At 37.6% G+C, this 16980-nt stretch overlaps 1 protein-coding gene across 4 annotated transcripts in view; it reads right to left on the reverse strand.

Moving 5' to 3' along the window:
- Positions 1-16980, reverse strand: part of CORIN (corin, serine peptidase) — a 275685-nt gene that overhangs the window by 105471 nt on the left and 153234 nt on the right. For all 4 annotated transcript variants that reach the window (XM_010344195.3, XM_074396087.1, XM_010344197.3 and 1 more), the window contains one exon: positions 2740-2853. In XM_010344195.3, coding sequence (XP_010342497.2) covers positions 2740-2853 — 114 coding nt within the window. The remainder of the gene's footprint in view (positions 1-2739; positions 2854-16980) is intronic.

Raw genomic sequence — 16980 nt, forward strand, 5'->3', positions numbered from 1 at the left:
AGATACCTGGAGTGCTCTGAAAGCCGTAATACAGCAAAAACAGTCAAAATATTTTCCTGCAATATGAACCATCAGAGTATAATCTCACTAAATATGAACTTTTTTATGGACAAGGACAAGTCAAAGGCAGCCCAGCTGAGAGAAAACAGCATTAGATTTGGTACCACTTAAGACTGGGTTCAAATTTAGTAAATCATGGGCCAATTTATGTGTTACCATAAGCCCTGTTTCTGCACCTGTATAAAAGCAGGTAGATAATACTTCCTGTGCTGATAATTAAATCAAAGCACGTAGGTAAATGCTTCTAGCATAATTGATTAGGTAACTCACAAATAATAAGTCACTTCTCTCCCTTCCTTTGAACCTGACTGAAAAGGAAATTAACAACTCAAGAAACTACCCAGGTCACCTAATAGGACCCATGTTTTATAAAAGCAGGCAAGTGCTTAGCTAGAGATCATTTTTGCATCTCATCCACAGAAGCACAATCTCCTCTGGCAGTTCTCCTTCTTGCCTTCCTGCCAGAACCTTAGGAACTAGGTATTTTCTTCTGATCCTCACTGAGAATGCACAGCAAAACTTCCTTCTCCTGAGTATCTGTGGACTGCATTTACACTCTGATTCACATCCGAGCCCTAATTCAGACTTATACTATGCCTTCATCACAGGGTGGTGACATCAAGAGTGTGGCACCCTCCATAAACACTCATGCTGAAATGCCACAAGCACTGAACGTTAAAGCTCAAAAGCAGATGCCCTTGTCAGGTCAAAAACAATTGCATATGAAGTCTTCAATGTCTGTTTTCATACAGAAGTTTTCTGAAGGGATATATTTCTTCAATGGACCAACCAGATCATTTTTGTGGTATATTCACGAGAAAAGCCCATATCTATTTTCCTTAATAAATGCTTCAGTTCCTCAGACCTTGCAGAATAGTAACACCTTCTTGTTCAGCTGTTGACTAGGAAAACTAACCCCTTCAAATTTAATTTTAACAAATGCAGCAGAAAGCACTTACAGGGTTCAGAGTTCAATGTGCAGTACAATTGAGGAACATATAATAAAACCATGGTTGGATACCAAAGAAGTTACAGGCACATGCAGAATTTGAACAATGCTATCATGTGGGCCACAATGAGAGAAAACCTAGAGATTCTACCACAATTCCCATAAATTGGATATAATTGCACTGAATTATTTAAAGTTCCCTATTTTGGCTGCTTTGCACAGTATCTTCTGCCAAGCTCACAGTAACACTTCCCAGTGTAAATACACAGCCTATAAAATGTGTTTTTATGTAAAATTGTGGGCCATAGGTTGTTTTGAAAAGAAAATTCCAAGTTGTAAAACACAAATGTCTTACTAAAAAGAACGTTTCCTGAAATATGTGTGGCATAACTAAAGTTCCACAGGATGCTAGATATTAGGCAAAATAAAAAATGCATGAATAAATAAAGGTGAAGATTCACATGAGAAAATAATTCTGAGGAAATCCAAAGTTAAGCAAATGTCTTTTTTTAAAACTCCAGGATTTCTCAGACCCTCTAATATACAAATGTATATTCTAACCCTCTAAGAAGTAGAACTGATAGAGAGTATTTCCCAAAGTTAGGTTTTTTTCAAGCATTATTCCAGACTCAGGTACTATATGAAGCAACAGTTTGGGAAACACTGACCTGAAATGTTACCATGATAAACTGCCATTCAGTAGTTCTGCCATTCAGCAGGACAAAAAACCATCCTAGTTCATCGGATGAAAGATGGGTTGGTCCATTTGGCAAACAGACCAGAAGAATCTTTCGATTCTGATCAGTATTCTCAAGCACTTGTAACATCTTGGCAGTTCCCATAAGGGGTGAAACACAGCTCTTGCCATACTAACTGTGGCTGTTTATATACCCATAAAAAACCATTAAAACACATGTAGTGTTCTAACTGAATATAGTTCTGTCAGACTATGCAATGTAATTCTTTTCTTTTCTTTTCTTTTCTTTTTTTTAACATACTAGGGGTCAACAAATAGTACACTGGATTTGTTTATGATAAAGTACTTCTTCAGGATGGCTTTCCGTTTGTAAGTGCAAAACAACTTGAAACTTGAATCTATATTGAACAAACCACTGGCCAATTCAGTCAAAATGACTAACCAAATCAATGGGGAAGAAATTGAGGGCACATAAGGCTGAATCTACTGATTAGTGGATTTTAAACAATTAGTGCCATTGACTATCTCCAGATTTGGAGGAAGCAAAAAAAACAAAACAAAACAAAACAAAACAAAACAAAACAAAACAAAACAAAACAAGAGGCTTTGTATTTGCTGTGTCATGAATATTAAGAATCATTAGAGTGAAAATGTTGCTATAAAAATGTCTGTTTCAAAAAACATTGACTTTTACACTCATAAACAAAAAGGAAAACTCTCACTCAATCAAAATAAACCAAAGCCTTCCAATTTTAAGCTGTTTTGTGCAAAAATGCTGCAATCCCTGTTCTGTTCCAATGCAGCATTAAGCTGTTGAGTTCCTAATAAACCATGCCTTTGAAAGGTGTGCAAACATGCTGCTGTCACTCTGGGGGAAGATAAACACATTTGCTCACTTTAGAAAGGCAAACCAAAAGCAGTCTACGCAAATGCCGATGATTGTCAAGATTTGACAATGTAATAGTTTTGGTTTCTAGGCCCCTGAATAGAATTCCTGTCCACTCAGACAAACCCCGAACAGCTTGTCACATACTGCAATGAGCCTCGTCACTCCAGTCGTCACAGTCGTTGTAGCCATTACATTGCAGTTTCCTGGGGATGCAGATTCCACTGGCACACAGAAAGCTCTCACCCCCTCCACAGAGCACTAAAAAAAAAAAAAGGGGCAGGAATAATGTCAGAATAAGATTAGTTTTTTTCTTTTAAGATTACAAGAGACAAATAAATAGAAAATCTTTTGCTATTCAGCAGATGTTTTCAAATTCCCTCAGTTTTACTGTCACCAGTTTTCCTTTGGCATCCTAGAACATTAATTGGTAAATTACCTGGAAATAACGCAAAGAGTGCTTGCCTGTCTGAGGAAGGCAGGAGCTAATTCACCAGTGGGCTTGCAGAGTGAGGCACCCATGTTCAGAGAGCAAGAGGGTCGCTTCATCAATTGCGCAATTTATGTGGGGAGAATACCAAACGGAAGTATTTTTCTAAATAATTAAAAATCATGTCAAAGTAAAGTGCTACAAATTGAACCAATATTTTTAAAGTCCACCTTTCTAAAAAGCTACTCTATGTACCACAGAGAAAGTTCCAGGAAAAACAGAGTGAGCAAATGGATGTGCTTGAACATAAGCATAGAGATCTGGTGCCCTATATTTGAAACATTATTTACTTGCCTTAATGAAAATGCCAGTTAAAATGTCAGAGTCCATTGTGACATAAGGAATGGGAAACAGCATTCTCTAATAATATTTTCATTTCTTTTTTCTTAACACAGTTACCTTTTGATATTTTTGCTTTTAATATTTTGGTGTTCTTTTTCTTCTAAAATGCAATCAATATTCAACTGCTTCAAAATTACAGTGGACAATAAATTTAAGACAAAAAGAAAATTTTTAAGGAAGACCATTAATAAAAGGATAAATCAGCTCAACAAAGTAGATGTTAATATAAAAAATGTTTAACAATGTGCATCAAATGCCTCTTAAATGTGCATAATCTTTGACGCAGCAGTCATTTCTCGGCCTTCATAAAAAGGAAATCATTATGAATATGTATTTTATGCTTAATGATATTCATACCATCATTGTTTAAAATGAAGAAACTATGAAATAACCACTATGAATTATTAAGGGATTCATTAAATAAATTCTGATACCACCATAATAAGGAACCATATTACAGCCATTGAAAAAATATATGGTAGAAAATGCTTAATGTCCTAGGACAAAGTTCAAGCTACTTTAGATAAGAAAATACCAACTGGTCCTAGAAGACAAAATACAATTTGGCATGTGGAAAGGTATATTAACTTTAGTATTAGGATTAAAGTCACTTTTGTTTTTTTTTACTGTATTGTAGTCTATATTTTACAAATGTTCTTATAATGATGATGTTTTATCTTTTTAGCTAGGAAAAAATAACTTTTTTATGAGCTTCTGTTTCAGATAAAAGAAGTTAAGTAGAACTTCCAAAAATCTTCTTTCTCTCTCACCTTCCACCAAAGCTTGTGTGTGTTTGTGGGGGGTGTGTGTGTGTGCATGTGTGCGTGTGTGTGTGTGTGTGTGTTATCGGCTATGTGGTCAGTTGCCTGGTCACTGCCACCATTCCCTGCACTATGTATTCCTTGATAAGATGAACCTTGTTGACTAGTTAAAGGGAATCCAGAAATATGGAACATTTTAATTCAGCAATAGAGATAGAGAAAAGTACAAGATGAAAAGCTCCAGGCAATGAAGCCCATGTCTGTCATACTTCCCATCATGTTCCTGGGACCCAGCAGAGTAGTTGGCGCTCAGAACGTTCTCAAATATGTATTTCCCACCCACGTTCCTGGGACCCAGCCAGTGGCTAGCACTCAGGAGGTTCTTGATTCAATGGAAAAAATGTTATCTAAATCTCTAATAGAACAATATATTGCCATAAAGCAGAAAAAAACAAAATTAATGAATTATTTCCCAGTGTTATTAAGGAAATCAGCATTTCAACTCATTGAACATTAAGCATTAGTTGATTTGTCCTCTTATGATGCTACGTTATGTAACATCTTCACAATAGCAACAACAAAAGCCCAATTTTCCATTATATTCCATAATTTCAGTATCAATACAAATTACATCTATTGATTTCAACTGTCAAAATATCCAACATGTTTAGTATGGTGTCAGAAGATTCAGCACAGGAGGGCACTCCTATAGCTACAAATATAGGCTCTTAAAGGATACACAGGAAAGCAGATCTGAAACAAAAAACCAAAATACTAAGACTTTACCCATCCAGTCTGTACAATATCCTCTCCCTAGGGTAAAGAGAAAGTTTTAAAGGAGTGTTTATCCTATTGTGAGATTGTTTCTGTATTATACTAGAGAGAGCAAAAATTCCACATGTCTGCATTTTAGCAGCTGCAATGCCTCACAAGAATTACTGCATTCTCCACCTATGGTTCCAATGATTCCTCAGGAAATGGAGCTGAAAGCTCAACATTCAATAGCTCCTAATCTGTAGATTTTATCTTTAAGGCTCTATATATTTGATTCCAGTAAAGCCATTTCTTGCATATGGTCATCTCAAATCTGGATCAAATTTAAAACACAGCACAGCTTGCATTGTTTTGATTATTGATATCCCATGTCTTGGCTGATTCAGCAGAACCTGACTCCTTTTATGTGGTTTCTCATCTGGAGGTGTGGCTGTCCTTGGTCTTAGGATGTCATAAATTGTTACTTCATTCTTGTTCTTTCTTTGAAAGTTCATAGTTACCATAGTTAATATTACTTTTATGAAACTGTAATAACTTTTGTATAATCCATTTGATTTCTTCTTAACCTGTATTCAGAATTTCCACTTTACTTATATAAAACTGTTCAATTAATAAAGTACTACAAACATATTTTATTTGGTAGTTTACAAATGAAGGAAATTAAGTGTCATAAGGTCAACATTGAAATGGGCCAAAGCCACATAATTAGGAAAAGATAAAAAACACTCCAAATCCCAGGGTCTAGGATCCATGCCCAATCCTCCATGCCACACCCACTTCCCTATTCCAGGCACATGTGCAGTAGTGTTAAGTTGGCTGATACTCAGCCAGTTTAAGGGTACTAGGTTTGAGTAAAACTTCAACATTGTCTTTATTTTTCTCTTTAAACAAAAAACAAATGTCTGTCTTTCAGAGATTTGATCCAGATGAGATGACATTCCATGTAGTTCTAGACATCTATTAAATGTAGGGCAGGCACTATACTAATCACTCCCAATAGTGCTAATGCCTAAAACCATCAGAATTGCAGTCTTCTTAAAAACAACTGTTTTATTATAGCTTACATAATTTACATTCACAGATTTCTGTTCTCTGATTGCCTCTCTCTCACTTCTAGAATGTAATTTCCTTAAAGAAAGGCATTTTATCAGTTTTTCTTACTGCTGTGCCCCGAGTCTGGAATAGAACTGACACATTATAGGTGCAAATTAGATATCTGTTGAATGAATAAATGAAGATTGAGAAGATGGGGTGTCTATGGAGCATGACTGAATGATCATTTCTACTTCTTGGCTCTCAATGGCAATGAATATCTTACAACTTTATTATTTTCATTGCTAGAAGAATAAACTACTGATGCAGGATAAAAATCCCTCTGTGTTACAGTGGGATGCTCACTCAAGCCTGAAGACACATCTGGCTTCTGAGTGGCATTTGCTCTCAGTAGGACAACGAATGGCCCTTCTATAGAAAATAATCTTCCCCAGTGGCCTGCAGTGATGCATCTAACATTCCATCCCTGACACCCACATTACCTATACTTGGAGTTAAAATGGTAGGTTTCAGAAGAACTCAAGGTTACTGAGGAAAGCGACTTTGGAGCCACATCATGGATTAAAGGGGTGTATTCAGTTTAGCACTCCATTTCAACCAAAGAGCTCTACTGTTGGCTGCTTTATACATTTGAGTCCATGGAAATTATTCTTTGAAAAAGGGCTTTTGCTGTCAAAAACAAGTTTGAAAACTCCTTCACCCATAAGATTTTTGCTCAGTTGAATACTTAGTTGAATGTAATTATAGACTGTTTAGCTTTATGTTATCGTTAGCTTTTCATTAGACTTGAGAAAATGAAATACAGAATGAGTGACTTTTAGGAGTAGAGAGAGACACAGGAGAGGTATAGAACATGAAGACTCAGTAAGTGACACCCGGACCCACAAATGAGCTCACAATAGCCCTGCTTGAAGGTGTACAGTGTGTGGATTCAATGCTGTTACACCAGGGTACAAGAAAAGCCAGATTATCTCATTTTCCTAAATAAAATGAATTCATACTTCCCCACTCAAAAAGGTGATGAGAAATATCTTTCAGGCATATTTTGCAAGGTCTCTCTCTCTTTAGGATGGTACAAGGATCCAAGGGGTTTACATGGTACCTAGAAGAACAAAGGAAGGACCCCTAGCTTTCACTCCTCAGAGAACTGCCAGGAGCTCATGGCTCTAAGTCCTCAAGTGTGTGTTAGACAGAACGTGCCATTGTGTCTGTGCCAAGCCAGAGTACAGGGCCATGGTCCCCAGGGTCCAGCTTTCCTGGCTGCTCCACACAGCCATTCCTTTTGGAGGTCCAGCCTCTTCTATAAGAATGTGAGCACTGGTCTCTGCTATATAATGGGGATGGCAAAGCCTTAGGATATGTCTCCTGCATCCCTCTGCTTCCTCCTCCACCCTCCAGACGTTTCTCCCCATGCCAATCCACCTCCCCATGACCCGACACCACCTCTCCTCAGCCCTTCCCTCCTTAATGCTGCTTTCCCTTTCCTGAGACTGCAGAGATGAAAACACAGTTTTTTTTGTTGTTTTCTTAGTAGATGATGCTATTATACAGATGTTTCCTTCACTACCGAGAATGCAAAAGTCTCTATTAGTACCTTTTAACTTACACATTTTTGTTGACAAGTAGCATATGGTAGGTGGTTGGTGAATGCCTGCTGAATAAATGCACTTAAGGAGCTCTTAACGTCAATACTCTAAACAGGGCAATGTCATGGTGAAATCTTCTTTTATGGGCTGTAGTGTTCACCTTGCTGCAAAGACAAGGTAAAAGCAGTCCCTTCACAACTATACAACTCTTTTATTCAACGTCCCTTGGTGTCTTTTATATAACATCTTTTAATTAGTGAGAAACTGTCTCTGTCAAACAAATGTTCAGAGAAAATCCCTAACAACTCCTGAAATTAAGTCAACTCCTTGACTCATTTTTTTTTCCTTTGAAATAAAGCTATGCTTTGATTCAATGAAAACTTTGCCATCTGGCCTTCAGCTTAAATTCCTAAAAATAAGAGCTAAGTATACTTATTGCCTGTCTGACAGCATGATGGAAGAGCTATTACTTCACAGAAAAATCAGTCATTGTAACATTTTCAAAAACATTATCAAGAAACAACAAAATAGATCTGTAACTGGTGGCACTCTGATAGAAGAGAGAATGTAAATAGAGTTTAGAAAGCAGTTCCATGTCATCATTCAACATTTCAACTACAATCACAGTATAAAAGGAGTTAGACAAAAATCCTACCCAGCAGATTCTAAATCTAATTAAACAAAGTGGGAAGTTTTTTTTTTTTAAGGCAGAGTAAAAAGCCAAGCTTTATGATCAACTATCTTAAGGCTGCCAGAAACAGATTGCCAAGCAGAAATCTAAGCACACTTTTTAAAAAAGAATCTTAATATACATTTCAATATAAAAAGGAAGAAAAGAAAGAAGGAAGGAAGGAAGGAAGGAGGGAAGAGACGGAGGAAGGAGGGAAGAGACGGAGGAAGGGAGGGAGGAAGGGGAAGGAAGGAAAAGAAGGAAAAAGTCCTAAATATGACCCCGAAGCATTTTTTTAATCATTGGAAAATGAGATGTACATCATGATTCTGTTATCATTTGCCGAAAAGAAATGCAGTAACATGACTTCAGATTTCTAAAGAACATGGACAATTTTTAAACTTTCTGCTTATTATCTGCCTCTTGATGAGGCAGACAGATATTTCTAAATTCAGAGATAATTTCTCATTTAGGTTTCTTGGGAAGTGATACCTTCTGAATTTGCTTTAGGAAATAAACAATTTCTAAAAAAAAAAAAAAGCTTTTAACAATACTTTATTTTTGAGATTTTCCCCAATTATAAGGCTGTCTCAAGTGACATTTTGAAATTATTCATTATGAATCATAAAATAACAATGAAACAACATATAAACTACCTTTGACAAATTTTAAACAAATACAGGATGGTTTCTATAAAAGAGTTAAATGCATGCATATAAATCTAAGAGAAATGAGATGTCTTGTATTTGGAAAGAAAATAGCAGTGTCTTGCATGCATATGATAGTATCTGAAAAGTTATATATATTAACATTTTTTTCCAGACCTTCATTAAATGGGTAACTCACTCGCAGCACTTATGGACTTGGGACAAACAAACATACAGAAAAATCGTCAGTTTGAAGAGTGATTCCATGGTATTTTTCTTATTTGTTGGGCTATACTGCACACATTGAACCAATTTCATTTTACAAGTTAACAATTCGTGGATTTCACTTCAACTCTAACTAAATTTACTTTTAATCACAGTTTCTTTTAGTCTGTTGTATGTATTGGTCATCTAAAAGCTAAAAATAAATTGCCTATGGCTTTATGATATTATGTATATATCCTGATATATCTATGTATATTATGTATACTGAGAACCAGAAATAGAAAAAAATATATATTTATTTCAAACTTACAGTGGAAAGAACTTTGAAAAATATCTTTCAAAAACAGATTACAGTTCTCCCCTAACGTCTAAAAAAATCACCTCCAATCCCATGAAGAATGAATCGTATCACTTTCCTACCTACTCTCTATTGTTGATTACTGTAACTTGACTATTTCAAAGCATTAGCATTCTTAAAAATCCACTGATCTTCAGGATATTGGTACTGTAGGACCTCAACTATCTTATGATTGGATAGCCAGTGGTTGGATACCAAGATTCTGAAGCTCTAAGTCAGCCCTCTGCTGGAGCCCCTCCTACACTCTCTATTCCCTTCACTCACCACACAAACCCCACTCACCAGCTCCCATGCAGCAGCTGGTAGTGACAGCACATATTCATTGGGTCAAGGTGGAGCTAGAAAAACCTAGCTACTTCTGCACACCTCACCCTTCATGCTTAAACTACCCCAGAATAATCCGATGACTTCCATTCTGAACACTACCATAATTAAGAGAAAAAAATTAATGGTGAGGAAACGAGTTCATAAACACCCTAACATCCACACTCATACACCAAATGTACAGATCAGAAAGGAAATTATTCACAATCATGTCCTAAGACAACAAAACAAAGGTAATCTTGCAGGAAAGTTGAGATTTGGATTTAAATTTACGTTATCTGTGCTGCTTTGGGCAAACTATTTAACTTTTTTAAGCTTCAGTTTCCTTATCTGAATCCCACCTACTTTGGGATTGTCTCTGAGTATATTTATCAGTAATGGACATGAAGTGCCTAGCACCAAATCAGGTAAGGCCCAGTATGTTCTGCTTACTACGACTGGGTGGGAAGTGTGCAACTCACCTCTGAAAGATGGCCATCTCAACGTGTTGAAAATGCCTCGTGCTTAAAGGGTTAACGTGTGATTAAGCCAAGGTCCTAACCCCCAACCTTATGGATACAGCACACTTACTTAAACTTGGAAGGTCGGGGCAACTGGGCAACCCATAATAACTGGAGGAGAAAGTGGTCTGACGTGATCAACACACGCAGGCATTAATACAACATCTAGGGACAGAATTATTTAATACTAACTTCTCTTTGGCTCATTAACAGAAAAGGAAGTCAACTGCTTTGGGAAAGCTGAGTTTCCCTGTTCAATCGTTTGTGTTCTGTTAAATGATTTACTCGCAGGTGGTACACAGAGGTCTCTGGATTCTTTCTCCTGGGCTCCTCCACTTTCTACTACCACATGCCCTTCACAGCGCTCTACAGAAAATCTCTCTCAGTATCCCTAGTTACCAGGATTGCATATAGCAGAGCTACACAGACTAAACCTAACAGGGAGAAAAAAAATCAACCATGCCTGAAACTAAACACAAGCACAATTTAATTAACTTGCATTCCAGAGTCATAGCAGCCAATTTGCTAAGTCTAGAAGATTGGTTACACAACAACCAAGCGCTCAGCAGGGAAGGGAGACAAACTGCTATGCTTCCAGAATTGTCACAGGGCTCACATGTTTTTTATACTGGTAAACAGGAATGATGGCCCCTGCGAACCGTCTATAGCCATCCCATCAAGGGGACAGAGTGAGCCAGGTCAACAAGGGATAAGAGGTTAAAAGAGGTTGAAGTTTCAGGAGGGACTACAGGAACTAGAAATGTACAGAAAATATCTGGCCTGAAGATTAGCCCTGGGTCAAGTGGAGAATGGTCTATTTTATCCCTGAAAGGAGGGAAGGCATTGAGCAGATAATGTTAAAAACTGTACTCCTGCTCCTATTAACTCTCATTGCTGCAATTTGAGCAGATACGGAGTTTCCTCTAAAAACACTCTATTGATTAACTGAATGTGCTTAACCCTGAGAGGTTTTATAACATGAAGATCTGTCAATGGTGAAAGTGTTGGGGGGAGGGGCTGAGCTCAGAACAGGGGTGAACCTTCTGAGAAAAGGTTCATCTTTTTCCACTTGACAAAAGGGTAGGACACACGCAGTTTCCAAGCAATATCACACGATGGCAGCCATACTCAGCACATAGTCCCCGTGACGCACAGAGAGGGAAGAGTTCAGCCTGAGACCTTCAGCAGGTGACAGGCAAGGAGACCAATTGGATTTCAGTCAAGAGCTATCTTTTCTGAAGGGCATACGTGGCGTGTGTCTGCAACTGAGCAAATCTGAAATAATGAAATCCTACTTCTACCAATTATTACTTAAGGTAAGTGAAAGCCCTTCACAATTGATGCCTACTCCTACTGTTTGCACATATTTCTATTGTTTCTTTTTCCCCTGACTGGTTTATCAGAGTTCCTTTTGTTGCAATTATTTTCTCCCAGTGTTTCATATATTTGTCTTTTAAATCTATAGCTTCCTCAGCTATTCGAAAGTTTTGCAAACCTGTGAAGTCTAATGTGTCAGTCTTTATGGTTTATGTCTTCATAAACCATGCCTATATTTGTCACAGAACAAAAACTCTATGAGGGCAGTGATTTTTATCTGCTTTCCTGCTGTGGCTGAAGTTCCCAGAAAAGTGACAGGTACACAGCGTGAACTAAATAAACTTTGCATTCACCTACAGCCTTTCCAAAGCAGATGGAAAATACTACTGCCAAGTTAAGAGATACATTCTGGCCACAATACACCAAAAACAGGCCACAAGGTAGAGAAACCAGGTCAGATTTCTTAATAGTCAAAACTGATTTTGACATGGCCACGGTGGGAGGAGACAGATTAATTGACTGGTTGATTTTTGTTAAAATAATCAAGCTTTCCAAAGCCATGGTTGAAATGTAAAATACGTAGTCTGACATCTCCAAATGCTTTTCAGATTCAAATTTCAGCAAAAGGGAAAGAAATTTAGTAACTGTTTTGATGCCAGTACCTTTCTTAACACCAACCACAAGAGGGAGACCACATCATAAACTCAAGCACACGGCTGGTAAAATACTCATGGAAAGTGTCCCCCTGCATAACAGGATTTGAAAACCATCCTATTTCATGTGTTGTCAGTATTTATTTTAAAACAGAATTATTATTTCTTATAAAAATCATTTTGCATTTTACATATCAACAGAAAAATGTCGATTCTCATAAAACAATGACTATGAAACACTAGCATGTTCTTTGTGCATGTATTTCAGAATTTACTTTTTACATTCTCGTAATAAACAGTAACTTCAGAAATCAAGTTTTTACTTAGCCAGTTTTGTTTCAAAATGCTTTTTACACAGTTTTATAACTGTAACTTGTACATAATGTGATTTTTGTGGATACTGAATGTATTTTTCAGCAGGTGATCTCATTACAAGATAATCTCATTACAAATCCCTGTGAGAATTTCTCACCATGGCATCCAGATTGAAATGAAATTCCTCATAGCGTAGAAAAGTTCTTCTGAAGTGGCTGGTATCATAAGCTCTAAACTGCTCTATTCTATGGACTTTCAAGAAAACGACCAACTTTTCCTAGCAACTACCCTCCTCCGAAAGTCCTGTGACAGTCATTCCAAGGCTGTTTAAAAGTAGACAGAACAGGAGGCCAAATACTTCATAAAATGTGGCATAATTTGAAGGAATCCTGGGAGGTCTCACTGCTTAAAATATTTCCCAGGTAAAAGTCCTCACTGTGAATCCTACTTGTTTAACTTAAGCCAAAAGTCCTCAATTAAAACCCAGTTCCTAGGGACTCCTCTATCTTGCAACCAACCAAGATTTCCAGAGGTTCTTGGCAAAAGGCACAGTCCTGGACATGGCAAAACTGCAAGACCTTAAGAGATGAAGCCATTATCAGTGATTAATACCTCAGCAGAGAGCACTTAATATATGTGCCTTCTTTATTTCTACTTTTTAAAAGACATTAGAGAATTTGGATGAGAAAAGAGGAAAGGGTGATATCTAAAGAATGGGGCCCTGGTGAGAATATACCTGGGTATATACTGGCCCAACAAAACCAGGGGTCGATGTGGGATTAGCAGGGGCTGAAAAAAGAGGGAAAAGTAAATTACAAGGGAGTAAGAGTGGAGGGAAGTCCTTTGCCATGCTAAGAGCCAGGCATCCACTACTTTTAAGGCTAATACTTACCTAGTGCTTTCTCTTCACAGTGTATGTCTTAAAGACTTTACCTTCATTTTTCCTGAGAACGCATTCAAGAGGTGATAACCTCATTGATTAGAGGATGAAACTAAGGAGCCAGTTATTTTCCCCATAAAACAGCGAATAGGTGGTGGAGCTACCTACCAGAATCTAAGCAGTTGGACTCGAGAGCTCATGCTTTTAATATCAATGCTCAAGAGTGCTATATTAATTTCCTATTGTTGCCATAAAAATTTTCCACAAATTGGGTACCCGAAAATGACAGAAATTTATTCTCTCACAATCCTGGAAGTCCAAAGTCCAACAGGGGTCTCTGTGGGATAAAATCAAGGTGTTGGCAAGGCTGTCTTCTAGAGGCTTCCCTCATTCCTTGGTTCATAGACCCCCCTTATTCTTCAAAGCCAGTAACATGGCAGTTGTTTCATCTTAACGGCTGCCATCGCATCTCCTTCTCTGATTCTCCTCTTCCGCCTACCTTTATAAAGACCCGGTGACAGCATTGAACCTAATGAGATAACCCAGAATTCCCCTATTTGAAGGTCAGATGAATGAGAAGCATCCTTATTTCCATCTTCAACTTTAATTTCGATTGCCACACAACCTAATTACAAGTCCCAGGAGTTAGGACGTGGACATGTTTGGGGGACCATTATTCTTCCTAACACAGATGCCTTACTATCTTACTCATGTTTTATGTGCCTCTGGGTTCCATACCAACAACCACCTGCAAATGGCTGACTCAAGCAGGTGTGCCTTCTCTCCCATCTGCCGACTGCCCTCTTCTTCCCTCCTTCTATGTCTTTGTCAGAAATGCTGCAGCCTGGAAACTTTCTCTAGTCGAAATCTTTGGTTCTGGTCTTATTTCGCCCATTTCTCCCACAGCCAGGAGCCAGGGTGGCAGGCCCCTTGGCCATGCAAGATCAGTGGGAGAAGAACTGCTGTTAGATCTGACTCCTGCAAGGGGAGTGTTCAAAAGACGGAGGAATAATACTCTAAAATGTAAATAACTCTGATATCAGGCCTTGGTTCAACCAAATGCTCTCTGCGCTTTTGTAGCTATTAGTTACAAGTGCTTGTGACTTTCCCAGGAAGCAAGAGCTGAGCAAGAAACAGAAGAGGGAGATGGCCTGGGGAGGGGCTCAGCCTTGACTTCCTTGCTTTCCATTTGTCATTACCAACCTAAACCCCTTAAAAACCTGAAAAGACCTGTATATTTCAGGACAAAAAATAAGGTAGGAGATGTTATACTGCTCTGCAGCAGCATAGAAAAGGCAGCAAAGAGGCAGTTGCAGAAAGCTAAGCAGACAGATAAATCCCTCAGACAGGGCTGGCTACATAATTTGCAGTGCTTCCCTCCCTCCCTCCCTCCCTCTGTTCCTTCTCTCTCTCTCTCTCTCTCTCTCTCTCTCTCCCCCTCTTTCTTTCATCTTTCTTGCAATCTTGGCTCACTGCAGCCTCACCTCCCAGACTCAAGCAAGCTTCCCACCTCAGTTCCCAAGTAGCTGTGACTACAGGCACCACCACCACATCTGGCTAATTTTTGTATTTTTTGTAGAAACAGGGTTTTGCCATGTTGCCCAGGCTAGTCTCAAACTCTTGGGTGCTAGCAATCCGCCCACCTGAGCCTCCCAAAGTGCTAGAATTACAGGCGTGAGCCACTGCACCCGGCCAGAAATGTTTTAAAGATACTAAAATACACAGATTTTTTCCTTTAACAATAATAAAATAAATACTGATACATTATTAATATGACATCACAATTGATTAGAAGATTTTTTTCTTACTCAGTTTTTTTAAAGTTTATTTCTTAGGCTATCCAAATTGTACTTTAGCAAAATTATTTCCATTCTATATAACTGTAAATGACATTAGTATCTCTAAACAAATATAAGATTGCAAGCAATTTTTGTTAATTTTTAATTTTTACAAGGATCTTTTTTCCTATGCAACTGTTACTGGAGCTGTTAAGAATATTTTAGAAGCTATGACATTTGGGATAAATTTTAATAAATTATTAGCTGGGCATGGTGGCAAGCACCTGTAATCCCAGCTATATTTGGGAGGCTGAGGCAGGGAATTACTTGAACCCAGGAGGCAGAGGTTTCAGTGAGCCGAGAACTTGCCACTGCACTACAGCCTGGGCAACAGAGTAAGACTCCATCTCAAAAAAAAAAAATTTTTAATAAATTATTTCAAAACACAAACTTTAGTATATCTAGAGTTGATGAGTCTCATGGAACAATTTTAACATAAAGATTTAACTCTTCATATGAGTCAGTTTTGTGTAAGTCTGAATTTTAAATGTAAATTTATGCAATGATGTTTTGATGTTTCTTCTGACATTTCCTGTAAATTGTGGAGCTCGCACAAGAAATTAAAAGTAGCCTCATGATTTGTATATAATTTTAAGTGCCTCTTTATATATCCAATAGCTCTATTTTCAGCTTCAAGGAAAATTTTCATTTTATTTTATCTTTCTCATTAATCATTGCTCCATCTGAAGTTCATATGAAAACAGCGTTCTTTTTTTTTTTTTTTTTGAGAAAGAAAAAAAGAATAATAAGAAAAAGAATAAAGAAGAGGAAGAAAGAGGAAGCGGGAAAGAGAATAGGCGTATTGCCTTATTGCCCGGGCTAGAATGCAGTCTAAATATGGGTATGACTATAGTTGTCCTTAATAATGGAGACATGAAAGAAAATGAGGGAAGAGAATAACAAACAAGGAGCCAACCAACATTCTGTTTAAACTGCTAAGTTGATATGATGTGGTACTGATAAGAGTGTATATTTTGTGTATTTAAAGTGGAGAGTTCTATAAATGTTAATTACGTTTACTTGTTCCAGATCTGAGTTCAAGTCCTGGATATCGTTGTTAATTTTCTGTCTCATTGATCTGTCTAATATTAATGTTGAAGTCTCCCATTATTATTGTGTGGGAGTCTAAGTCTCTTTATTAGTCTTGTATGTCTGGGTATTCCTGTATTGGGTGCATATATATTTAGGATCTTTAGCTCTTGTTGCATTGATCCTCTTATCATTATATCCTTCTTTGCTTCTTTTGATCTTTGCTGCTTTAAAGACTATTTTATCAGAGGCAAAAATTGTAACTTCTGCTTTTTATTTATTTATTTTGGCTCTCTGTTTGGTTGGTAAATCTTTCTCCATCCCTTGTTTTGAGTCTTTGTGTATCCTTGAATGTGAGATGGCTCTGGATGCAGCATACTTATGGGTTTTAGTTTTTTATCCAAATTGCCTGTCTGTCTTTGGATTGGGGGATTTAGTCAATTTAAATTTAGAATTAATAATGGTATATGTGAGTTTAATACTGCCATTTAATATTAGCTGGCTAATTTGCCCATTAGTTGATGTAAATTCTTCATTATATTGATGCCCTTTACTTTTTGGTATTTTTTAGAAAGGCTGATGCTGTTTGTTCCTTTCTATGTGTAGTGGTTCTTTCAGAAGCTCTT

The sequence above is a fragment of the Saimiri boliviensis genome, chromosome 3, assembly GCF_048565385.1.
Source record: "Saimiri boliviensis isolate mSaiBol1 chromosome 3, mSaiBol1.pri, whole genome shotgun sequence".
Taxonomy (NCBI): domain Eukaryota; kingdom Metazoa; phylum Chordata; class Mammalia; order Primates; family Cebidae; genus Saimiri; species Saimiri boliviensis.